The sequence below is a fragment of the Phoxinus phoxinus genome (assembly GCF_949152265.1).
Source record: "Phoxinus phoxinus genome assembly, chromosome: 14".
Lineage (NCBI taxonomy): Eukaryota > Metazoa > Chordata > Actinopteri > Cypriniformes > Leuciscidae > Phoxinus > Phoxinus phoxinus.
The window spans coordinates 15874446-15899746 of NC_136889.1; the positions used below are offsets into that span (position 1 = coordinate 15874446).

The following is a 25301-nucleotide window of genomic DNA, read 5'->3' on the forward strand; positions in this document are numbered from 1 at the left end:
TTTTTATTTTAGTGACCTTTCCAACGTGATGACGTAATACGTGCCGTGGCGCGTCGCAGACCAGCACAAGACGAACAATTTTTTAGAAATTGACGATCGTGTCACTAGATAAGACCTTTAATTCTCGACTGGGATCGTGTAGAGACTTTGAAGCTGCATTGAGACGGACATTTGAACCTTATTTTGAACATTGGGATAGATGGTTGCCATTGAAGTCCATTATAGAAAAATCCTAGAATGTTTTCCTCAAAAACCTAAATTTCTTTTCGACTGAAGGAAGAAAGACATGGACATATTGTTGGATGACATCGGGGTGAGTAAATTATCAGCAAAACATTTTTTGAAAGTGAACTAATCCATTAAACAACCATCCATTATGGGAATTTATGTAAATTGACATCCCCATTGCACACTATCATTAATGATGACTGGCATTCTTAATTTACATAGAACTCACGGATTGTTGTACAAGACAAAAACAAGAGATGAAATAAAGCGATCTTTGAGGAACAACAGTAAACGCTTTGATTTTTCAGACCAAAAACCAAAACAAAGCAGACGCATACACACACAAAATTTGCCAAAACCTTCATCTTCACAGATACAAGCTCAAAGGAGCAGACGCCACTGAAGACACTCTACAAAGCCCCCCAAAATAAATGAAGACTTCAATTAAAGATTAAAGCCAGTCAGAGATCCTGAGAGAACTCCTTCATTAGAGAAAAAAAAGGCCCTGTTCAAAGAAAAGCTCCGCTCTGTCAGTCTTCCGAGGCACAAGAACACACACATACACACACGGCATCTCAAAACTGGCAGTGGAGTCCAACAGTGACAGTAGAACTCGGCCTCACAGAGGGAAGAGTAGTAGAGCATGAAATTAGAGCCCTCTATTCCAGCAGCAGGAGAAAGACGTCTGACAGAGACTGGGAGAAAAGGTGTGCGTCTGCTATCTCTGACAGGTGAGGGAAGGAAAGGCAGAGCATTTGGGAGAGGGGGGAGTTAAGGTCTCAGCACAGTGGCTGTTCTGTCAGGTGGAAAGAAGAGGAAAGACTGTGAGTGAACATGAGAGAAAGGCAGACTCACTGTGACCTCTGTGAACATCCATAATCGTATCCACACATCTCATAATATTGTGTTAAAAGCAGGTTTTGGAGAATGTGACCTGCAGCCGAGAAACCTACGTCATGTAGGCTGTTTAAACAGAACTGAAAGGATAGATGAACCGATTGATTTTTAGGTGGTGTTGTGCTGCCCCCTGCTGGTGAGCGGCACTGGAGATTAGTACAACCCAAGGACTATACTTTGTCTGGTCATACAGTGAGGGGAAAATTAGGAAATATTTGCACTAAATGCTGCATGTTTGGAACAATTAATTACCAGATTAATACTAGTTTTCAAGTATACACTACCCTTCAAAAGTGAGGTCCGTATCTATTATCTTTCTCCAGTGCTGCATTTATTTGACCAAAATTACAGTAAAATGTGTTTAATAAAAAATAAAAAAAATTATTTAAAAATGTAATTCATTATTGTGATAGCAAAGCTGAATTTCTACTATTAGGTCTTCAGTGTCACATGATCCTTCAGAAATTATTCTTATGCTGAATTGGTGCTCAAACTTACACCTACAAATGTACACAAATATTGTCTAATTTTTATCAACAAAATCTCCCCCCAAAAACATTGCCAAAAGAACAAAGCCAAAACGTCACCACAATGAACATAAATCTAGTCACCAGTTTAACCACATACTTATGCTGCAAGGCAAACAAACGAATGTCTCTCTTGCACCACCTGCTGACAAACTAAAAGAAAGTACTTAACACGCTGAGCGTTATTCACAACATACACATTTAGATTTCCAGACCACTTAAAGACACTATCAATTTAATGAGAGGAAGAGCAAACAGGCTTTTAAGCCCTTTAATATATTCAACTATTCATAAATGTACCACCACCCTATAAGTAACTATTAAGTAACTTCTGTTTAGGAATGAAGAGACTCAACAACACCAACGTAGACTGAAAGTTTACCAATTGAACTGGCCCTGACACAATTGGTCACCACCAACACTCTCGGCTCGGAACACTCTTCCGAAGTCTCGGAAGTCATAGGCTCCACAGTGACATCCGGACGCGGCCCAATCTGATCCAGGTTTTGAGTGGAATGGAATCTGTCTGAAAAGCATTTTAAAGCTGCACAACAGCTGCTCTAACCAAAACCACTCCAGCTGGTGGAGCCGCCATTTAAACAGCAGGCTAATATTTCAGCAAAATTAAGCACTGGATGAAACGCATATGTGCAAGTCCCTAAATTGATTGTAGCTTTTATTGAATTATTCTTTAAACAACACCAGATTAGAGGTAACAATGAAACCGACATCTAGAAATAAAGTACTATAAGGAAGAAGCCTCATTTCTAAATGTCATGATACATTCAGTATATTTAACAAACCTGCTATGACAGTCAACCAAAATATAAAAATTATGTCATTCTCTACTCACCCTCATGCCATTCTAAACTGTGTGACTTTCTATCTTCTGCAGAACAGAAAAGAGGATATTTTGAAAAATGTTGAACAGAACTTCCATTTTAATTTTTGTCCATAAAATTGAAGTAAACAGGAACCAAAACTGATGGGTAACCAACATTTTCAAAAATATCTTTTATGTTCTGCAAAAAAAAAAAAAAGAGAAAGTCACACAGTTTTGGAATGTCTTCATTTTCATTTTTGGGTGAACTTCCCCTTTAAGTCTGCAAAAAAAATTCACAGATCACTGTCGAGGTAGTTATTAAATTAGACAAAACATTTTAAGGAGCAGTTTTATTAAATATTTTGTCTAATATGTTCAGCTACCAATACATTTTCTATATTTAAATACATTCCCTGAAATTCCACAGATTTATTTTCACACTCGGCTTTCACAATTAAAATTGTAAAAATATGCAGATTCCAAAACCCTGGAAAATAAAAGAACCAACGGTCCCAAAAGTCTAAAGGCACTTCATGCTGTTGTCAGTCTGTAATTACTCTGGTCATAATTCATATGCAAATGACAATCTCTTTTCCAGTTATTGCAAAAGCATGTTTAGACACAGCCTGAGCATGAACGTCTCAGCGTGTTGGCCAGAAGTGGAGGATCCAGCCCAAAGGAAAGAAAGCTGCTGCAAGCATTTCTAGAAATGCACCAACAGCGATAGTGATCATGCACATCATTCTTGACAGAGAGGAAAAGACTCAGCATTGTTTCATGTAGCGGGGAAAGGTTCCTTCTGATGCGTGTAGGAATGCAGGTCAGATATTGCCTACAATGAAGGGTTGTCTAAACATACTACAGTAATATACATTGGTATTATGGCTGTCAATCAATTAAAAACTAATCAAAGTACATTAAATGATGTTCCAATTAATTACATAGATATCAGCATTTGCTGACACTACAGTTCAAAAGTTTGAGGTCGGAAGATTTTAACATTTTTGAAAGAAGTCTCTTATGCTCACCATTTATTTGATCAAATATACATGTAATATTGTAAACTATTATTTCAGTTTAAAATGTTTAATCAAATGTCATTTATTCCTGTGATGCAAAGCTGAATTTTAAGCATCATTACTCCAGTCTTTAGTCACACAATCCTTCAGCAATCATTTTAATATACTGATTTGCCTCCCAAAAAACATTTATTAGTATTATCAATTGTCAATGTTAAAAAAGGTTGTGCTGCTTAATTTTTGTATTTTATATTTTCTAAAATCCAGGATTCTTTTGAAACAGTATGTCTTTAATGTTACTTTTTTTTAAATTAATTTAATGTTTCCTTGCTAAAAAAAAATATTAATTAAAATGAATTACTGACCACAAACTTGTAGTGTTTATTGTTTGTTTTCTTTTCATATTTTATTAATTTATTTATTAGGATCCCCATTAGCTGATGCAACAAAATGCATCCACTACTCTTCCTGCACATAAAAACACATAACAATAATAAAAAACTAATTCTCATGAAATATACAAATATACAAAACAAATATACATACATACATAATATCAATTAACTATGTCTACACTTCATAGCAACCTATTTTTCAATCAAGTTGTGGTACCGTCTGTGGTATTTTAGGGGCCAGCTGACATTTTTGGATGCCTCTCAGACCCCTGGATTCTGTTCCATTTTATTGTGCTCTCAAGGGTTTTTGAACCAAGAACACAAGCTGTGTGAATGTCTCCTTACCAAGAGCAGTAGTACAGAATGAGAACAGGCCTAAGTGTTGTTTGGTGAGTGGCGTTACCTGTAGTAGCAGCTGGGACTCATTTCGAAGGGCAAAAACATGAAGGTGGGATGTCAAAGCTTATATTCACAAATAATGTATACGTCAATATGTGATTGCATTTTCATTTTTTTTTAAATCACAATTAATCACATTCAGTTGACAGCCCTAATATTTTCACATACTCTTAATCAAAACATAACTTCTGGAAAATATATAAATGACCAAAACACACAAAGATGCTGACACAGGCTTTCAGCAGTTCTTATCTCTGTGAGTGACGGTGTGAAAGAGAGCACACAGGAGGAAGTACCAGAGCATATTTCCTGTCTGTCCTTGTGGCGTGTGTGTGTGCAGAGGAAGTAAAAGTTGGGGAGACTATCAAATAGACACTTCTCTCAACACTCTCCAGTTGCCAGACAAAATGCAAAACCAATACAGCACACACATACACCTCTATCAGCACTTAAAGCAGGAAGGACACACACACACAGTACTCTCTGCTGTCTTCTGTCTTGAGGCCTGCAGTTATGATTGAATCATTACTCATTACTAGAACTGCCCAGAGGCATTCCCAGAATCTGTGCCCACAGAGTTTCACTAAAAAGAAAAAGCTCATGAGAGCACTCTCACTGCTTGCTTGCTAGTTGATGGCTATAGCTAAATATACATCTGTATACATTTATTTTCCATTGGCTGATTCGACAAATATCTGTGTTTTGATGCATCTAACCACAATAAAATGACTGATAATGAATGCTTATCATCATTAACAATACAGATGATGATCACTAAGTGTGAGGTAGCTAAAATACGACATGTCTATGACAGAATAATCACATCACCCATAGAGTGGTGCAGGTGTGACCTCACTTTAGTCAGTCGGGGAGATTAAACGTCATCACGCCGAACAGGTAAACTCAGTCCGCTTTTACAGCCTTATTGTCTCTTATAAACTATTCTAACTCAAACTTTCTGGGGATTTTTTTTTTAAAGTTGATCATTTGTGAAATTAATCTTGATGGACAAAACGAGCAAGTATCATAAACTTTGGTTGATCACAGAGCTTGTTTTTTGCAATAATCCAAAAGCCTATGGGAAAATTCTATTGGGTGTTTGACGAGGGAACCAGCGTGATGCTAACTGCCGATTGGCCTACAAAGTGACGACATACCTGCACCTATATATATCTGCACAGAATACTTTTTGTTTGCAAAAAACAAACAAAAATAATGGTTTTATTCAACAATTTCTTCTCGTTTGTGTCAATCTCCTACGCAGATTACGTTGTAAACACAGTGCAGCGCTCGTGAGAACACCGGCTCATTTTTGTCCGACGCCGTTCACGTGGGCACCACGACCGGCCAATACGGAGCCGGCGTTCTGATATAGAACCCAAAAGCGCTGCACTGTTTACACAATGTAAACAGTGTAGGAGACTGACACAGACGAGAAGAAATTGTTGAATAAAGTCGTTATTTTTGTTTGTTTTTTGCACACAAAAAGGATCTTGTTGCTTCATAAAATTAAGGTTGAACCACTGTAGTCACATGGACTATTTTAACAATGTCTTTCCTACCTTTCTGGGCCTTGAAAGTGTTCCAAAGATGAACAAATGTCTTACGGGTTTGGAATGACATGAGAGTGAGTAATTAATAACTTAAATTTTTGGGTGAACTAACCCTTTAAATGTTTAGGACTGAAATTGTATTACTATTGCATGGTCTAATAATAAATAACAACAACAATACAAGAAGAAATGCATTAATAAAATATTATCATGAAAACAATAATATTAATATAATAATTATAATTAATAATAATAATTTTATATTCAATTATGCTATTAATAATAACTGGCCTCAGAAAACAAAACGGTGAAGTGAAGACTAAAGAAAAAAAAATTTAACATGTAAAATAGAATTACTATCTTTTTTTTCTAAAAAGAAAAAAACCTTTATACCGTCTGACAGATTGAGCAGCCAATAAAGATTATAATGCATGACCTCAATGACAGCAGCCTTAGCCCCACAGCACAAATGTAGGTGACCTACCGAAAAATAGAGTCTGTTCTTATCGCCAGACAACAGGCATGTCACATGAGTGTGTGGCTCAGGGGTGTCCCTGCTGCCCCAAGCTCCAAAATACGGGTAGTAGCCTATATCTAACGCTCTGCAGCTGGGGCAAACCGCTTTCACTAAGTGTAAGCAAACACAGAAATGCAAAAAACACAAAGACTGAAAGCATGTGTGTATGACACTCAGGCTAACACACAACCTTCACACACAAAGCAAATATGACCTTAAACATAGGGTCATCATTCTCCAGTGGTGTTCTGCATGTCGGTGACAGCAGGCCATAGTGCATCAGGCAGAGAGAGAGCAGCACCGCACAAAATAAATAAAAGCCTCTGGACACACTGTGCCCAGCCATGTCTGACCAATCCTTACTATTCTGTCACATCTAATCACATCCATCGGCTAGAACCAGCAGCTCCTGCAGTGCCACACTCACAACATCTACTGCACTCCATATATTTCCTCTCCTACTTTACTTGACAGAGCAGAAGTTCATGGCAGTCTCTCAATTCTACATCCATGTGGAGTCAAAGTTGCGATGCCACAAACATAAGGGAAAAAGCTGCAATGTTTACGTTTACGTTCACTTAAGACATAAATGACTGTTTGCGAGAATATTTAGAAATTTTTGTGTGTATTTGTCCATTCAAGTGCAAAAAGATGTGGAAGAGAATACGGTTCAGAATCGCTAATTTTTCGGTATGAGAGGCGCCTTTCTGTGCACACATTTTGGATGTGTGTGCAACACACAAAACAGAACGAGGGACTTCTTGCGCTTGAATGATTTAAAGTCATATTAAAATGCACACAAAGGAATCTATCATTTTAACAAGTGTCCAATTCCTAAGCTTAAGCATCCGATTCCAGAATAGGAATCGATTTTTGATTCCAAACCCTACACACCCTTCATTGCTCTGGCCTAAAATGCACAAAAACACAGTGCAAGAGTGGATGTATCTTTACATAGCTGCAGCGAAGCAAAAAATAAAGTGAAGATGACCAATATATGACAAGGAAAAACAAAAAATTTACATGGAATACATGAGTATACAAGCAAGAGTTGGTTGCTAGTTGCCAGCAGCACACCAGCTTCAGACAAACAATAACACTCAAAAGTGTCCTGTTACTATAGCTAACATTACAACAACAGAATATTTTGGTTCAGTGAAACATAAAACCAATAGTACTCACGTATGGAGCAGGAACAACCTCAACATCCGTTTTCAGGCCTTCCTGCTTATGTCTCTCCAGCGCTCTAAAGCTTTTCTAATATTAAAGTGGGTTCTAAAGCTCTTGCCTAACCAAAACTCCCCTTTTCCCAGTGATATTCTTCTGATCTTTTCTCTTTTGTAATGTCTCTGGTCTCAGCCATCTCTCTTTCTACAGTCTTTCTTCAAATCTCCCTCTTGCTCACTCTCTCCTCCCCCATCATGTGTACACGCCCCCTACTGCTGATTGGCTACAAGTGTGTTGTGGTGCTCTTCTTTCAACAGCATTTCTCAGAAACCGCTTACTAAACCTTAAAGTTGTCCTCTGTCGAGTGAACCAACATGAAACATTATTTACAACCCATTTTACTCCCATAATAATGTCCAACATTTCTGAATGAAACCATATTCAACAAGTCAAAAAATTACTTGGGAGTTGATTTGACCAATAAGCAGTTAAATAGGCTAGGCTATATGTTGGAAATATGGCATTTCATAACAATGAAAATCTCAATAGCCTGCATGTCAGCCAAGCAGGAAAGTTAATTCAGAGGTGGAGCCTCTGAGGGAGTTACTACATTTTGATGAAAAATATAAAATAAAATAAAAACCCACCCCCACACACACACCTGAATTATTGTTCACATATGAATTGCTTACAATAAGACCAAGAAAGAGTATTAAAGATACAGTCAAGCTAAAAATAAAACTATATCTGTATCAGAATGAAATGAAAATGAAACTAGGCTATAGGTATCAGATATCTATCTGCTTTCTGTGGAAAATAGAAGGTTTTTTGCATCCCAAATCGCATACTAATGCACTACTCTATACCATTTTGTAGTATGAATGGTGTGAGCAGTGTGTTCACACTGACAATTCCAAAAGGACTAAGTTGCAGCTTCAACAACTAGTGTAAAATGTTGTGCACTAGATACTCTCAACTGTTGCAGTTTTTGTACTTACCGGGTACAGACTCCGATAATGGATGACAAAATAACTTTATAAAATGCATACACTAGATGGTAGAGTAGAGTAGTACAGTGATTAGTGCGCCATTTAGGACACTTTAATGTTTTTTTGTCCAAACAATGGAAGTCAATGGTCAACATTCTTGAAGTAAGTCAAACAGGTTTGGAAAGACATGAGGGTGAGTAAATTATGATTTTTGGGTCATTTAAATTAGCTAGTTTTTGATTTCATGCTGCCTTTAACACTCTCTCAAGGCTGTCATTCATAAGCAAATGAAGCTACAAAACTCCACCCATCAGCATTAGAACTGTGTAAAAGAGAGACAGAAAGAGGCCAGGCAATATGAGTAGTGAGGTGTGGCTGCACTCAAGACACCGGAGAGCTCAGAGTGGATGAAACTGGTCTGGTTAAGACGAAAGCTGAGAGGGGAGCTCGAGAAGCTGCCGGCCTGCGACATCACCGCAGAGCCGAAGACTGCCTCCTGCCTAAATATTGTCATATGCTCGGTATGGAGATAATGGGCCTTTACGGAAAGGCAGAAGAGGGCTTATAACAGAACAGTCGATGGAAATGGAAAAGATGGTCATCCAGTGATTTGTTGATGGACTATGAACCCTAGAACATTGAGCACCTTTACTTCACATTCCACCCAGGATGTACTCTTTCCAATGGGACATTGTTTAGGGATTAAAATGTAAAGAATTTAAAGTAAAGATCTGGAAAAATAGAACTGTAAAATATAGCAATGTCACTGCCACTGTACGGCCACATTACAAAAAAGCAAGGAAATGAGAATGCATTCTGTTCTCATGTTTAGCTCCATGTTACAAATACAACTGCACACAGACACAGCTACACCAAAGTGACAGTAAAGGACCTGCTTGCAACTTTGTGACAATGTTTATTATAACAATGACGTATTAAAGCCATGATAAAAAGGAAATGGCAACCAATCATTTCTTCTGTATTTTGAAGTACAGCCAAGTGTAATGGATTATTGGGGGAAAGAAATTTGGTTGAGACTTGGTTCTGTGTGGGTTGTTGATTGGATTTTAAAATGGCGGGTTAAAGAGGAATAAATTATCAGTCGTCATTTTCAGATGTCAAGATCAATGACATCCACTTACAAAACAGATAATAGGAAAATAGATTATAATAGGAAATTAGAAAATCATTTCATTTCATGAAGAGTTTAAAATCTGACAAAGTATTCCAAAATTATTTTAGTCTTCTTCAACATGCTTCACACATTAAAGTTGGCATTAAATGGGAGTTGCGATAGTATAATGTACATACTATTGAGTACTGTACATTATTTTTTTTGTTGAGCTTCTGTTATGATAAACAGACATCCACTCTTGGATTGCGTGCGTAATGGAGGCCAGCTATAGACCTTATGTAGCCCCGCCCCTTTTCATCGCTGCGCTCGTTTGTCTTTTGACTTCCGGTCTGTATTTTCACAGCGATCTTGAACAGCTCGTTTTAAAATCTTCCCGGTCTACTGATATTTGTTAAGACATCTGCTTCAAACATTACAATCCTCATGATAACTTTCGTTAACTTTACATTAAGTAAATCCACTTTAAAAACTAGTTACTCCTGGACAAACTAGTTACTCCCATTGAAATACACAGAGCGACCGCAAAACGGAAGTTCAAAGACAATATTCTAAAGATGGCTGCGCCCTTGTTTCTCTGGCGCATAAGGTCTATTGAGCGCCGCGTTGACGACTAGTTAGTGCACTCGCCTCGCATGCCAGCGATTGGGTTTCGAAACCGACTCAGAGCAGGGCAGTTAGGATTGGAGGGTGAGTTTTAGAGGCGGGCCAATGAAGAGAGGGGTGTGTTTATTTGGGTTGATTTCAAATGTCAACAATGTCCAACAGCGTTTTTGAAATATCGCTTACCCCACCTTTAAGTGAACACACCTATACTAAAACACAGCGAGACCACCCACGTAAACAGCTATTATGGTTACAGTCGCCTGGTTACAATCTGAAGAAAGATATTGATATATGACCATGAACAAAAAAACACTTTCACTTCACTTGTGCTTAATGGTCAAGTATCACTTTTGGCTACATAGTCCCTGTGGACACATAATAGCTACTATGCACTGTACTAAGGTGAACCATTATGAAACAGGTGGATATGTGGAACAGTGATCATCTGTGTCATCATCATCAAAGCCGGTACACATACATAGGTTAATCTCTCCTATATAGCACCACCTGAATATGAAACGTCAGGCTGACAGTATCAGACCTTCTGATTAGTTCAACTCCAGGCTGGTTTTCCATTCATGCATTAGTAATGGTTTTGGTCAAAGACGCATGGCTGAATAGTGATTCGCCGGATATAAGCACAATGAGCCGTCAGGGTCTGGGCATCATTCAATTCATATGAGATATGCTGTCAAAATAGGCAGCTTTTGACACACAGATATGGCCTTTTTTGCTCCGGGTGACTCAGGACCGTGAAGCATGAGAAACCTGAACGGGCTGTTCAACAAGACTCCTGCCGCGTACAGGTGATCAAAACATCAAACGCGAATTGTAAGGAATGGTGGATTTTTTTTATCAGATTATCTCACCTTTGGCTTCGCAGTCGGCGCAGTACTTGTTATCATCCTCTCTCAGCATTTTGGACAGAATGGCCTGATGCTGCTCGTTCAGTTTCTGAGCCTTTTCCCTCTCCGATCGAGTCGTCATCTCGGACCGTTTTCTGTCAACGTCTCTGGATAAAATCACCGGTCTTTCCCCCGATTCACTCTGTTCACTTGGATCGTTATAAATGGAAGACCATCCCTTGTGAAATAAAACTGTGATGGGCTGACGGCAACAGAGCGGCGACTGGGTTGAGACTGAGCGGTGGAATATGGCCGATTGGAGGAACTGACCGGAAGCGGAAACTAAGACGAAATACAGTGGGATGATTAAAATAGCTTTAAAATACAGTGAATGGGGAACCGGGAGACCATTTAATGAAATTTAAGTGAAATATTATTTTTATGTAATTTTTAAAGTCAAATCTTTGCTTTGTGAAATCCAAATTTTTAGGCCACTGTGACTTTTGTGTCATTGTTGACGTATGTGTATGTAGGAAGGTTGGGCAGCCGGTTTGACGCTAAAGGTGGAGTTATGATTATGTATGAATCATTGCTAAGGTAACGTAGAATGTTGTCATTTGTTTCAAATCTGATAAATAGACTATCGTTTACTTCGGAAAAAACTATTAACTATAAGCTTGCTATAAGGTAACTTTAAAAAAACATAAAAATTACCTAGAAAAAAAAACATATCAAATAAAAAATACATTGGAGAATCTCGTTAAAATTATGGCATTGCTGTATGATTTTAATATTTGAATACAATCTAATAAGACCTTTAATAATGACCAAAACCCCTATTTTAGAGAATAGTTTATCAACAATCTGTAATATGTATCTCAACAAAAGTCATAGAAACACAAAATAAAAAGATAAAACACATGGGACAGCAAAGTATAATTTATTTGTTGAATTGTGCTTTGAATCCCCTGGCTGCAACATATCATTCAAACTACCAATGTTCAGTTGTGCAGTCTTTGCAGAGTTATTAGATGTTAATTTAAACGCTGATCAGGCTGTCCCTCCCAGCTTTGCTGCTGTGCCCTGATTATACTTTTAACCCCTCTCTGCTTAAAGGCTGATATGGTACTGCCCATAGCTATAACAATCAATGTGCAGATACGCAGGGAAACAATATATTATTTTCACAAAATAAAACTGACTAATTACTTGATACTAAACACATACAGTACATGTCCTTGTGACAAAACTTTCTATGAATGTTTGAAATGTGACAAAATAAATTATTACATTTTATGGTTTAATATATTTATTCTTCAAAGAGACCATTTGGACACTGTGTTACCCTCTTTCATATGTGGTGTAACAATATATCGTGTCACAATATATCGCAATACAAAAATGCAACAATATGTATTGTGGATAATGATAATATCGTGTTGTGGAAAGTTCACCCAAAATCAAATTACTGTGTAAGAAAAAAGTTTTCAGAGTTATATATATATATATATATATATATATATATATATATATATATATATATATATATATAGTTATTTGGGTATTATATGTTTGTAAAAAGTTGCCTACATTATTTTAAATATATCTAGTCAGTGATGGAGTTCAAGCATATTCATTTAAAATAATGTTGTATTTTCAGCTTCAGAATAATGATTATTTCTATCCTGGTGTCACCATTGTCCTGTGCATTGGGTTACCAACACCAAGTCCAAGTCTATTCATTTACACCCACAATGTAATATCAAATGTAGCATTTTAATCATCAGTACATTTTTTGTTAACCTTTTACCATGTCTTGGAGAATCGCAATAATATCTTATCGTGATATGTATCGAATCCTTGCACCCATAATATATATACACACACACACATATAGATTCTTGTCAAAATGCCAATTAAAGACTACACAGATCCATTTAAGTAGTTATTACTTTTGCACACTTACATACTACTACATAGCAGGCCCATACAATCAGGGGAGACGTACATAATTTATGGTTCAGAAATTCTCTAATTTATATCTGTATACAGAATTAGTGATTACGTTCAAATGACTCAAATGGTCAAATAAATAAATCGAAGTATTTTATCAGGCCACATCTAAAAATCAATACAACGACCCTTCCTTTCCCAGTCACCATATCGTGTAGGTTCAGGGCCTCTGGGGCCACCTTTCTCCTTAGTTTCTGGATTCACATCATCTGGAAATCCTGTTAAAGGAGAAATTAAACCAATTAAACAAACGTTTTGTGTCATAATTAATTTTACACTTTAAATATGTCATCTGATTTAAAGCATCCGTAAAATAGAGACACATGTAATTTTTGGAAAGAAAGAAAGATACAGTTCCTATCCTTTTTTATAGATGCTCTCTGTCCTTTATGCAATTTATTCAACGATTATAATATAACTGTATAACAGAGATGACGTGTGTTCTTACTTTTAAGGACATCTTTAGCTCTGGACTCATTTTCGTCCATGTCAAAGCGTCCTTGGGGCGTTTTTGCTTTCTTTAAAGGTTCTTTATCTTTGGTCACCCCACCAGATGCATATCCTGCTGTCCTATTATATGCTGTAGGGGACAGCAGTGCAACATTTCATCAAATATGTCGCTGGTCGTAATGGTGCGTTCACACCGGACGCGAATAGCGCGTCAGGCGCGAGTCATTTCAATGTTAAGTCAATGCAAAGACGCGTTACGCGCGTAAAACGCGTGTAACGCGTCTTTGCATTGACTTAACATTGAAATCACTCGCGCCTGACGCGCTATTCGCGTCCGGTGTGTGGGTGCAGTAAGACTCCAAAACGATTCTCAGTAATCAATATAAAGAAGGTTGAAAATTATATAGATTAATGTGACATAAGTAAGTAGCAACAATTAGAGGCATATTGGGCAACCAAGCATCCAAATAAACACTCACCAGGATAAGTCGACTGTAAAACCAATCCTCTCTTGACAAAACCTCTAGCTGTCGAAAAGCAAACACGTAAAAGAGGCATCTTGCGTTAAATGCTGTACTCCTTGTGAACGTTTCCCTTGTCGCTGCAGAAAATTACACAACTGAAGGATATTTAGACGACGAAATATGACGTGTCTTGCGTCATCTTTTAGGGACACTAAACACATTCGAAATGGTGGAGGCGGCGCTAAAGAAGTGCAGAATCTAATTTTATCCACATTTGTATCTGCTTTGCATGCATTTTTCCCTCAAAGCGATACTACGAGATAATACCGGTACAATAATTCCTGTGAGACAGGGAAATTAATTACCATTGATGTTACAAAACATAGCTTACTCAAAAAGTACAAAATTACCTTTTGTGATGGTACCCAGCTATTAAACAGTTTTTAAGGTCTGATTGCAAAAGATAGCTACAAACATGGACATTTTATGAATCGTATAAAGTAAAATTATATGATGTAATGTTACGCCCTTTTTTTCTTAAAGTGATACAATTTGTATTTTTGAGTGAATTACCTATCCCTTTAATTGCGTTGTAGCCTACAAAAAGTTGTTTTTTGTGAAAACAAAAACGTTCTGCTACTTTGAATCAAATCTGCAACTGTTTTGAAATTGACAAGCTATTTCATGTACCCACATAAAAATAATACAAAATAATCGATTTTCTTTTAGCCTACGCCTACCTAATTGTAATTTCCATATCAATTAGCCTACATATCACTATTATACATTAGCCTGCGCCTAGAAGCCTACATTACAATATTAAAATAATACGTGAATCTAAACGAACCCTAGTCAATGTAGGCTATAGGCTATATATCTTCATAACTTCTAACAATTGGACATTGCGGAAAGTGCACTATAGCATTTGGTTCTAATAGCCTACATGTCTAAGTATTTACCATATTTGGCATAGCTTTTGTAGCCTTGGGAGAATATAGGCGTTCATGGGTGTCAACTTTAGGTTATCTTATAGCAACACATTTGTTTGCTTCCCAAATAGCAACAAATCGTTACGGATATATTTGCGCAAGGTCTCCAATAAATGCTGCCAGTAAATTGAGATACGTACGCGGGGACGTCACATAAAAAAAAAAAAAAATCAATTTAATTATCATTATAAGGAATATAGCCTATAGCCATCTTTATATGTTAAAGTGGGCCTATAGTTAAACTCTCATCGCCTGTCATTATTTCCAGCCCACCACGTGGTATGAATTATATATTTTACCGTAGTTACCTAGCCTACTAGTTAATTGTCCCATGTTTCTGTGCTAAATGACTTCCATCTCTTAACATTCTGGAAGGTTTTAAGCGACACATTATGCGATTTCGGAAGAGATGATGAAACGTGACGTTAGGCCTATTGGATAAGCTTCTGCTTCGTTTCAGAAACACCATCACATCTGCACATCGTCAATATCACAAACACACATAGCCTATGCACTCTCTATTCTCCAAGACACATTTATCATGCAACCAAATCTGTCATTCACTTTGATGAGAGATTCATCTCTCTATCCACAAAATGACAAGCGCTGTGAGGTGTTGCTATGGTTACTCAACAAGAAGCGCTAAACAAATCGAACAGTTAGAAAGACCCAGGCTGAGACATGACAGATATTTAATTCATATCAAGCTATAATAAAATATAGATTTTATAGGTCACGCCATCTTCGAAGAAAATAAAGGACAAATAAAAATATTTCACAAGCTTATATTTCAATATAAAAGAATAAGCATACAGTAGCCTACTACCAAGTGGATGCCTTTGAGAAACTGTTGGATGCGTAAAATGTAGCCTAGACATGTAGCTACAGGTGTTAGGCTACTGAACATTGCATGATATTTCGGCGTTCATTTGTATCAGTAGGCTAGTCTAGTTGCCAGTTGGAGCCTATTTGAACAAAATAAATGGCTGCTTCTGCAGATTCTCGAGAACATATCCAGAAAGCTAAAAACATAAATGCACTACAAATAATGTTAAAAGAATTACATATTTGACAACGATTTTTTTTTTCTGGAAAGTTGCAACATATTTCTGCATATCAAGTGCTTTAATTTAGGCCATATCACGCTTCCGTCTTAACCATATGCTATGGTGAAGAAAATAAGTCTCACTTAGTTATCACAAGCATAAAGAATGAAAGCCGGCCTATTAATGTAGACTCATATGGGCCCATTTTTTCCTGTAATGTTTAACATGACGAATTTGTTGAAAGTGTTAACAAACGTGCAAAAATGCAATCCCTCTATGCAAGCGTATATTACAATTATGGAGAGAGAAAAAGATAGCATCTAAAAATAAATTGGTAACACTTTGTTCATAAAATTATGTTCATCAGCTAGCTGATTACAATTGGAAACCGTTCGTTCAAATAGTGAGAATCTTGATTGGCCTTAGCTATTTGCATTCCTCCAAGAAGCCTAAGTGAACGTTCGTTGTTTTTACATGCTTTTCGCAAAAGTGCACATTAGAGCACCCTTTACACGCTAAAGTCGGGGTCTTTTTCATCAAGTCGACATATGGTGAATTAGGTTGATTGGGACACCTTTTCCAAGTCATCTAATGGCAAAAGTGTCCCACTCACAACCTGAATTCACCCCTACACTATCTATGGTTTAATCACCGTCAGCAAGGACTCTTTCGTTTTCACTCGTTTGTGAGTAAAGAGGTGCAAGTTCTTCATGGTATCTGTGTCTAATCCTGGCAATGACAACAAGGATAGCCTGTTAATCGAACGATGCTTAACGTATTTCCAGGCTATAGGCTACAACAGAGAGGTTGCGATATTCACCAATCAAGCAGTGGTCTGCTTTTTTCGTGCTTTCATAATGCATTGCGCAAGATTCTGACTCTGGGCAATGTGGCCAATATATGTTTAGCTGTCACGATGTTTTCATTTGGTCAGTAATAATTTATGTAGTGGATAATGTAGCTTTGCAAGATAATTTGATACGGCTTCTATTAAGTTTAGTTATAATTTTGCGCAAAGTTAAAAATGTTTATAGCAGGCCTAAATTAGGCCTAGGCTATATGCTTTTGGGAGCCCATAATTTTACGAAGATTCGTACGTTCGTTTCTTTGTGTTAGCCTATTTTATTTATAATCTTTTGAGACTTATTAATAGCTAAAAGTTATAAACGTGTCACCACAAACCTTATGCTATTGGAAATATACAAATAAAAAAAATTAAGGTTTGAGGTACGAAATATGATATGTTTTTGCATATTCTCCGTTGCATTTTGAAAACGAAAAGATAAAATTATTTAAAAAAAAACAGATTATTCTGCACGACTGTAACGGGGAGCATCAAGTAGCCTACTCTTTTTTTTACAAGTTGCATATTACAAATGAAAGACTAATTGTACATTAAAAAGAAGAAAGCAATCTGATGTTGAGATATTCCTCTGTACATCCCACGTCTATAAAAGTCTGCCCATCTCAATCAGTGTTGGGAACGCTGCTGATTTTCCCCGTGTTCTCAGTCCAGGGCTGGAGGTTCTGAAGTGCGAACAGAGAGCTGTTGTGAAGGCAGATTGGGTCCGGAGTAACAGGTTGGTTTATAGTCTTCTGAAAAGCTTCTTGCTGAAGTTGCATAAGAATTCGGTTCGCTTGTTGTCGCTCTGCTTCTCTCTCCTCTGCTGTCTGCCGCCTGTGTGGATGTGGATCACAGGAGTCATTATTAAAGCTGTTTTAGTATGTGCTTGGCTAAATTGTCAATTTAACCAAAGAATACGAACATAGGATCATAACAAAGAATACAATATACAGGCTAGCCTATATATCACCCTTAATATAATTAGGCCCATACCTCATAGTGGATTTCCCAAAATAATTCTGACAGTCCTTACATGGTGTCAATCGCACCCTTTTATTTCTTTATCCATAAACGTTCCCATAAGCACATCATTTTTTGTCATTAATTCACTCAAATTATGTGCATGGAAAGCTTATAGTTTAAAATAAAGCAGAATTCAATTGTTTAAGGCTATGCATATTTCAGGCCTATATGATTATATTAATCGAAAATGTATAAATATTTTATATAATATAAATATCATTCAATATAAATTACATTTCAGGTTCTCAGATGTCAGTGTCGAACGCTTATTTAGCCAAATCACAATACGATTTATTTTGCATGTTATAATATTTTATTAAATATTAAATAATTTTTGTTATAGCCTATGAAATCATCATAACAACAATTATCCAGCTTCAGCAGCAGTTAATTACCATCCTAACACAAATTAGTCATTAGAGCAACATTTGGTTACAAAATCAGAGCATAATTTTTGTCATTTTCAGGTCTGTTTCTATGAAGTTCTAACAGAATGTATAATTTAGGCTAGTAAGAGCTGGAGTAAAAAATGCATTAGGAAAAAAAGAACACATTCAAGAAAAAAAGACACATTCAATTGTCATTGATCATTCAAATTTAAATGGATCAAATTCAATATTTACTGATGTACTGATTGGATTGCTTTGATATTGAGTGAACTGCATAGGCCTTACAAACCACCTATGGAATGCATTATGGAACTGACCCAGCTGACCTCATGGAGTAGGCTGCTTTAAAAACAAAATACTCAACTGAGTTTAGTGGTTAGACGAAAAAGAATGCACTACATGCGAGTGTAAAACCATGATTAGATCACAAAAGCTCACCTCCATTTCGTTCTTCTGTTCTGGAACCATGTTTTGACCTGCGCATCAGTCATTTTAAGTGCTTTCGCTAAGGCTGCCCTCTCAGCTGACGCCAGATACTTCTGGCGGTGGAAGCGTTTCTCCAGCTCACAGATCTGGAGGCGCGTGAACGACGTCCGGGGCTTCTTCTTCTTCGGAGGGGTTCGGTTCTGATACGGGTGACCTATACGGCGTGTTACAGTGAACGGTGAGAGGGCCACTATATTGAGAGACAGATTGAAAGCAAGCGGAAGAAATCAGCAAAACGCCAGAGCCAAGCAGTGAGAAGCAAATGAGACTTCCAGAGGAGAAAGGCGACTTTTGTCCTTTAAAAAAACATGCAACAATCTCGAAATATATCGAATAAGTTCCGCCAAGCAAGCAGACAGGGATAGCCTATCTTTTTTGGCATTTCCTCATGACGACGTGTGTTAAATATAAAAAACACTGTAAAAATGTTAAACAAAAAATGTGTGCCTCATTTAAATTGGCTAAGTGATTTTATCAGGATCAAAAATATAATTATTTAATTTTCCTGAATCAAAGAGGGTTAAATCAATAGCTCAATGTAACAACTGCACATTTTCACCATGTAATTATTTAACATAATAATGCTAAAACAATAATGGCCATGTATAATATTTACGGGCATTATAAATCAACATTAGCCTCGACTATTGGCACATTTATATTGACTATTGTTACGTCCCCTTAGGGGAAACAATTTGTGGATATTAATTTTTCTGTGGCCTATTGCATTACATTTGCAATAGTTGATAATATTTGTAGAAATGCTCGTGTATTAATTCGCGAGACCAGTAGCCTACTTACTAAACTTTATATCGAGTAGGCCTATTTTTATATCGAAAGTTCTAAATGTCATTGTTTTCAGAAATATAGTTAAAATTGAATTGAGGGACAATGAAGTCATTATAAATTATATTAATCCGTGAATTTGCTGCGTGATCAAATCATGCATTAGCCTAATTGCTTCTTTAAAATGTTAAGAAAAAGTTGTGACAGTTACAAACTGCAATACGTGTATATATATATTTTTTATTAGGCTACTGATATTGTTACAACATGATGAAAACATTTTACAGCGAATTTTCGAGTAAAAGCGAAAAAATCATTTGAAGCATAGCCTATACACCACTGCGATTTCAGAGTGATTTCTGTTACCTGTAAATCTCTCTTTGGTATATCTCCTGTTACTCTCCATCCATGGAAACGTTAATCCCGTGAGATTGTTAATGGTGCCCATGCTTCCCATACTTCCCATACTTGGCACCGTGGTAGCGCTGGTGGGAATGGACGAGTGAACGCTGCTCAGCGGCCGGTGCGCTGGAACTCGGATCACTCCCGAAGAATTAAGGCAGTTTCCATTAACATTCGCGCCCAAGTTCATGTTGTACGAGCCGTTGAGGGAACCAACGCTGCACGAGTTCCCATTGTATCCACCCGAGTTATTGACGCCGTAGTTGCCAGTCATGGTATTGTAGGCTGTGCTGACTATGCAGCCCAAACCGTAGTCCATGTCCTGCATTCTGGGGTTGGAGATCATGCAGCTCCCCTGGTCTGCATTGTTAAGAATCTGATCGATCCCAAAACTGATGGTGTCTGCGTGCGTCTGGTGGAGATGCGCTCCCATATGATCCATGGTGTGGAGAGGCGCGCGCTCCTACAGGATCCTCCACGTCACCCCAGTTATCATACAGCAACTAAAACGCAGTTTAGTCCAGTTTGTCGTTATCTAGCGTTGACTGCATGTGTGAGAAAGACTGAACTCGACGATTGTCTTTTTTACTGCCTCCCTTTACCCTTATAGCTATAGCCTGCCGGATGGAGCCACGGCAACATCAATCAAAATGCCAAAGAGGCTGGGTAAAATTAAGCCTCCAATTCTGGGGTGAGAGACCCAATTGGTTAAAGAATCCACGACGATTCAGTTCAATGAAACTCACTGGAATTCCCTCTTCAGCACATGCAGGGTAACTCAAAAGAGATTTATTAAACCAAAAAACAGGCGATTTAAAAAAACACCAACACACACATGAAAAGAAACAAACATTTAGCCTAAATTACATTGGCTATGCAGTCTATATAGTTGAGAAATGTTATCATTGGATACTTTTAATACTTGCGAAGAGTCCCTTTCACAACAGATCAATATTTCGCCACCATGAACTCTTAGATTTCAAATTAATCACAATGGTTTATCAGTATTTTAAAGACAGATAAATCACACAACATACATCTCACACAATCATTCTGACATATCTGATTAATTGTCTTATTCCTCAAAAATGTATGATTATTTAGATTGCAGCAAGATAAGGAAATAAGGAAATTCTGGATGAAATTGTTTTCAGACTTTAAATTATTTATTTTAAATGTTAGTCACGACAGAATTTATTTATTCACATTCATTTGGCAATATGCATTGATCCGTTGCAGTGTGTTCGTGTGTTAACTTATGTTTTAATTATTCATTTTATTTTGCATTAATATTTCTAAATCAGACAATAACAAAATAAATAAGCGACAGGCTATTAGACGGAAAGCAAACACTTTCAGGTTATCGATTCATTCTGGAAGAAAGGAGGTGATTATTTAACGTATTAGATGCATTTAAGTATTAATATTTGATGGGGCTCCAGCCTCCAGATTAATGCTGGCCAAATGACCAACATGAATGTTTAATGAAGTACAATGGTGTAGGCCTATATTTTCGCTAAAATTGTCTTCTTTTTTTCTTTAAACTTAATTATAACTTTTAAGTGTGCCGGTGCTTAAAATACATCATTAATATGCACTGCATCTGGTAAACGATTGATTTCCCTTACATAAAAAAAGTTAAGTGGATCATTTGGGACGATAAATGTTTGTGATTATTATAGCCCAGTATTATCAAGGTCCACTTGAAAAGTGTCATTTATTGCGCGTACACTTCATTCCTCTGGTGCAAACGAATGTGACTGGAATCGAAATTATTTAAATTTAAGCCGTCTGTCACAATTCTTTCTTTGAATTGCCAGATAGATAGCATTTGAAAGCAATTTAGAAATTGTATTTTAAAGAAATGTGTCATTATATTTTGGTGTGAGATTTGTTGAGGTTGTCTTTCTTTCCTTATATATATTCTATATATATAATTATATATATAATTTTGGCTTCCTCAGAGAAGACCCCCAGCATCACGTGAGCCCTAGTTTCTTCCCGATTCACCAGCACGTTCGAACTGTCTGTGGTGCGTCAGTCTACCTGTGTAATGCTCGACATCTGATCCATCGGCGCTCACTGGCGCCACTTCCATCAGCTGCATCTCTGAGCGCACAGCCCTGCTGCTGACAGCTTCAAGTACATCTACATTCATGCAGCAGCACTCTCACCAAGACATGAAAACAATTTAGCCCGGCTTCATTTACACCTCATATTTAAGTAATGTTCCTATATTCAAAATATTATATCTGCACATATATCTGCAACAGCATCCTTCTAAAAAATAAAAACAGAAATGTAGCAGCATCAGATTGGTTTTTCATTTAGCTCACTATAGCTGTACATCTGAAATACAATTACAGAGACAGATATATGTAAATATATATTCTGTATTGGAATTCATCTTTTGAGAAATGCCTGAAGGTTATACTTCTAACATAAAACAGCATGACCAAAATAAATTCTCATTGATGTCAAAAGTGTCTCATGGAGTCCTCTATTAAGTAATCTATTAAGCAGCTATTCGTTGGATATTTGAATCTCACTAACATGTAGGCCCACTGAGCTACAGTTCTCAGTTCTGTGATAAGGGAAATGGGCTTTTATTTTTGGAGGACAAAATGTCAGGTTCACTGTCTTTAACCTCTGAAATAGATTGATGAACTCAGCAAATACAGCTTCTTAATGCATTATGTCAAAGGGGAAGGGACTGGGATTTTCTTTTCTTTTTTTGGCCATGTATTGTTAAAAAGGAAATACGAGGAAAAAGCATGCATTATATAAACCAGATGAAAATACATGTACACCATAAAACTTTTAAATACATCTAAAACAAATAAGCAACAAAAAGCTTTCTTTCTCAAAATATGGTTCCTCTGGTTTTTGATCTATGATTTGAAATGATGGTATAAGCCAAGACAGCTCCTCGAGGGAGTGTGCAAGCAAAGTGTATGGCCTCTTTTAAATGTGAAAGGTGCCGCACTAAGATGAGACAGAATATGTCTGCTGAAAGCAAACTGGAATGATGACCAAGCACCGGTTTACAATTGTCCAGATCAGTTGCTGAGGTGCTGAGGGACAGGACATCCATTAACTTGTTGTGTCTCCCATGCTAATGACTTGTTTTACTGGATAATGTGTCTGTCAAAACATAGTATGAACAATTTTTTGACAAATTGCCCATCATTACAATATTTCTTACAGTCAAGTTAGAAACTAAATGCTTTTGCAATGAGAGGATAACTTGACTAACGTTGACCTATACGGTAATTTGCAAGTGAATAAGGCAAATTATTAAACTGGTTGTTTGCCACTACACCAAATTTAAGAAGTCAAAACAAGGTTATGTTATGACTCTGTTCAGACATATAATATGACGTCTTTCATCAAATAACAACAATGTTCTTTAATGAGGTTATTAAATCATTATCACAGCTAATCAATAATAATTTCTGCAAAATCTTTGGATGTATATTATACGTGTTGTTGGTAATACAACAATGCAATTTGTGTGTGCAATACCTTGGCAAAGCTATATCATTAATCATTAAGGTAAATTTAGCTACTGTGCCATTTAGTATTACAACAAAAGTTATGTTGGAGATTATATGTTGTCTCTTAAAATACAAACCATCTCGTCCGTTTTCCCGTTTGACCACTTTCACACTCAATCTTATATAACAACACGACTTACAAACTAGTAAACGCAGCCCTTCATAATGCGTATTGCTGGAGGCGTACAGATCGCTCACAGGTTGAATTGGAGTACAGATTTATTGTTTGAATCCCCACTCCCACAAACACATGGGAAGTCTCATTTCATACGGCAGGCACCATGTGGATTCACTCTGCGGTCTAATAGTGGACTTGACACCCATGACAGCGGAAGTCACTGGATGGTGCGTCTGTCCTCTTGAGTGTGGGTGCATCCTGTCGCCCGTTTTATTTAAGGGAGGCTGTTGAAGCCGGCCTCACTTCCCTTTCCATCCTGAACGCAGTAGCCCAGCTGGGACCTGTTTACTTCACAGAGATGGATGGACTCATCCCACCAGCTACTGGTCATTACGTGTGAGATCAACACTATTGCTCCCCCTCCCAAGCTCCACGGACCAAACAGAAAAAAAACCTCTTCTCTAGAAGTCAGTCTGTACCATTAGCTGCTTGCCAAAGTGAATATCCATAGTAACTAAGCATATTTTGATTATAAAAACATCAGATGTCTCCCTCTTGTATGATTTGAACTGTTTCATATTACCTCAACAGATAAAAATGTGGCCTATAGTTAAAGGGATAGTTCACCCAAAAATTTAAATTCTGTTATTTACTCACCCTCATGTTATTCTAAATCTGTATGGATTTCTTTACAGAGAAAACACGAGAGAAAAGATTCTGAAAAGATTTGTTTTAGTTTCTACAATGAAAATCATTCATTGTTTGATACCCCATTGACATTCATTGTATAGAATAAAACAGGATTTCAAAATATTTACATTTAATGTTTTTAATATTTACATTTAATGTTTCAAAAATATTTTAATTTGACCAAATATTTTCAATATATTCACTTTTGGGTGAGCTATCCCTTTAAATACTTAAACATATTTTATAAAATAAAAAAAAAAGATAAATGAAAGAAGAAAGCATTATAGAGAAAAACTGAAGAGAAAGTAGAAAATTAGTGTGTTTTTAAAAAGGAGGAAGAATAAAGAAATGAGCACAGGAGAGGGAAAAGCATGTGGGAAAAGAATATATATTAATCCAGCAATTTTACAATAAGCAGGGAGGGCATCATTAATCAAAGTTACATATTATATGTGACCTAATTTTTCTTTTTCATTATCTTCATTATATTCCAAACACTGCAGCATCTACTCTGAATACATAAAGAGATTTTCATACATATATTCATGATCACATTGCGGGAAAAGCAGGCAATATTTTTTCATTAAATCCCTGACTGCGATATCTACATGTATATGTATCGAAATGTTGAAAGATCAGGGAGTTATCCAAACAATGCCATTAATTTCCTTTATTATCAACAGCGCAGCACGAGAGGCAACCAGGGGCATCATAATCTGTCATCACACGGTGCCTTCAACAGGTAGGCTGTTTTTCTGTTTATCTTTTCCTCCTTGTTCCCTCTCCCCTTGTCCCAATTATGCAGCTTGCTACACCATAACAAACAGGTCCACCAGCCCAAACCTACAAGCCAGAAACACAGCCACAGACTAGCTGGTGCCTGCACAGGCCTCGGGGGCTTCAGCTCACACCTAATGATCTGCTTTGACGGAAAGAGGCTGTGGGCC

The 25301-nt window shown here is 37.1% G+C and overlaps 3 protein-coding genes across 7 annotated transcripts in view; all 3 read right to left on the reverse strand.

The window, feature by feature from the left end:
• smap1 (small ArfGAP 1) overlaps window positions 1-11444 on the reverse strand; it is a 105144-nt gene extending 93700 nt beyond the window's left edge. For 2 of the 4 annotated variants that reach the window (XM_079635038.1, XM_079635037.1), the window contains exon 1: window positions 11122-11444. In XM_079635038.1, coding sequence (XP_079491164.1) covers window positions 11122-11239 — 118 coding nt within the window. In that variant the 5' untranslated portion in view covers window positions 11240-11444. Of the gene's footprint in view, window positions 1-7540; window positions 7745-11121 lie in introns of those variants that run through there. The other 2 variants (XM_079635040.1, XM_079635039.1) reach the window with 2 other exon arrangements.
• Window positions 11445-12026: 582 nt separating this feature from the next.
• sdhaf4 (succinate dehydrogenase complex assembly factor 4) lies at window positions 12027-14265 on the reverse strand. The gene is made up of 3 exons (XM_079634479.1): window positions 14040-14265; window positions 13559-13690; window positions 12027-13328 (listed from the first exon to the last, which is right to left on the reverse strand). The coding sequence occupies exons 1-3, from the start codon at window positions 14116-14118 to the stop codon at window positions 13219-13221; spliced, it is 321 nt and encodes a 106-aa protein (XP_079490605.1). The 5' UTR covers window positions 14119-14265; the 3' UTR covers window positions 12027-13218.
• An 889-nt stretch (window positions 14266-15154) lies between these two features.
• tlx1 (T cell leukemia homeobox 1) lies at window positions 15155-24265 on the reverse strand. Of its 2 annotated transcripts, XM_079634477.1 has the most exons (4): window positions 22036-24265; window positions 19954-20492; window positions 18754-18991; window positions 15155-17737 (listed from the first exon to the last, which is right to left on the reverse strand). In XM_079634477.1, exons 2-4 carry the CDS (start codon window positions 20429-20431, stop codon window positions 17527-17529), a joined length of 927 nt encoding a protein of 308 aa, XP_079490603.1. In that variant the 5' UTR covers window positions 20432-20492; window positions 22036-24265; the 3' UTR covers window positions 15155-17526. The 2 variants fall into 2 exon arrangements, with proteins under 2 accessions (XP_079490603.1, XP_079490604.1); XM_079634478.1 differs by lacking the exon at window positions 22036-24265 and having other exon boundaries at window positions 18754-18955; window positions 19954-21019.
• Between the last annotated feature and the right edge of the window lie 1036 nt (window positions 24266-25301).

Excerpts from the sequence above, each read along its gene's own strand:
- sdhaf4 (XM_079634479.1), bottom strand. The coding sequence starts at position 14,118 with ATGCCTCTTTTACGTGTTTGCTTTTCGACAGCTAGAGGTTTTGTCAAG. Across the intron at positions 13,691-14,039 it reads TTTACAGTCGACTTATCCTG|CATATAATAGGACAGCAGGA; the intron begins GTGAGTGTTTAT and ends TGTCCCCTACAG. Across the intron at positions 13,329-13,558 it reads AGCTAAAGATGTCCTTAAAA|GATTTCCAGATGATGTGAAT; the intron begins GTAAGAACACAC and ends CTCCTTTAACAG.
- tlx1 (XM_079634477.1), bottom strand. The coding sequence starts at position 20,431 with ATGGATCATATGGGAGCGCATCTCCACCAGACGCACGCAGACACCATC. Across the intron at positions 18,992-19,953 it reads TACCAAAGAGAGATTTACAG|TGGCCCTCTCACCGTTCACT; the intron begins GTAACAGAAATC and ends CTCTCAATATAG. Across the intron at positions 17,738-18,753 it reads AACAGAAGAACGAAATGGAG|GCGGCAGACAGCAGAGGAGA; the intron begins GTGAGCTTTTGT and ends ACATCCACACAG.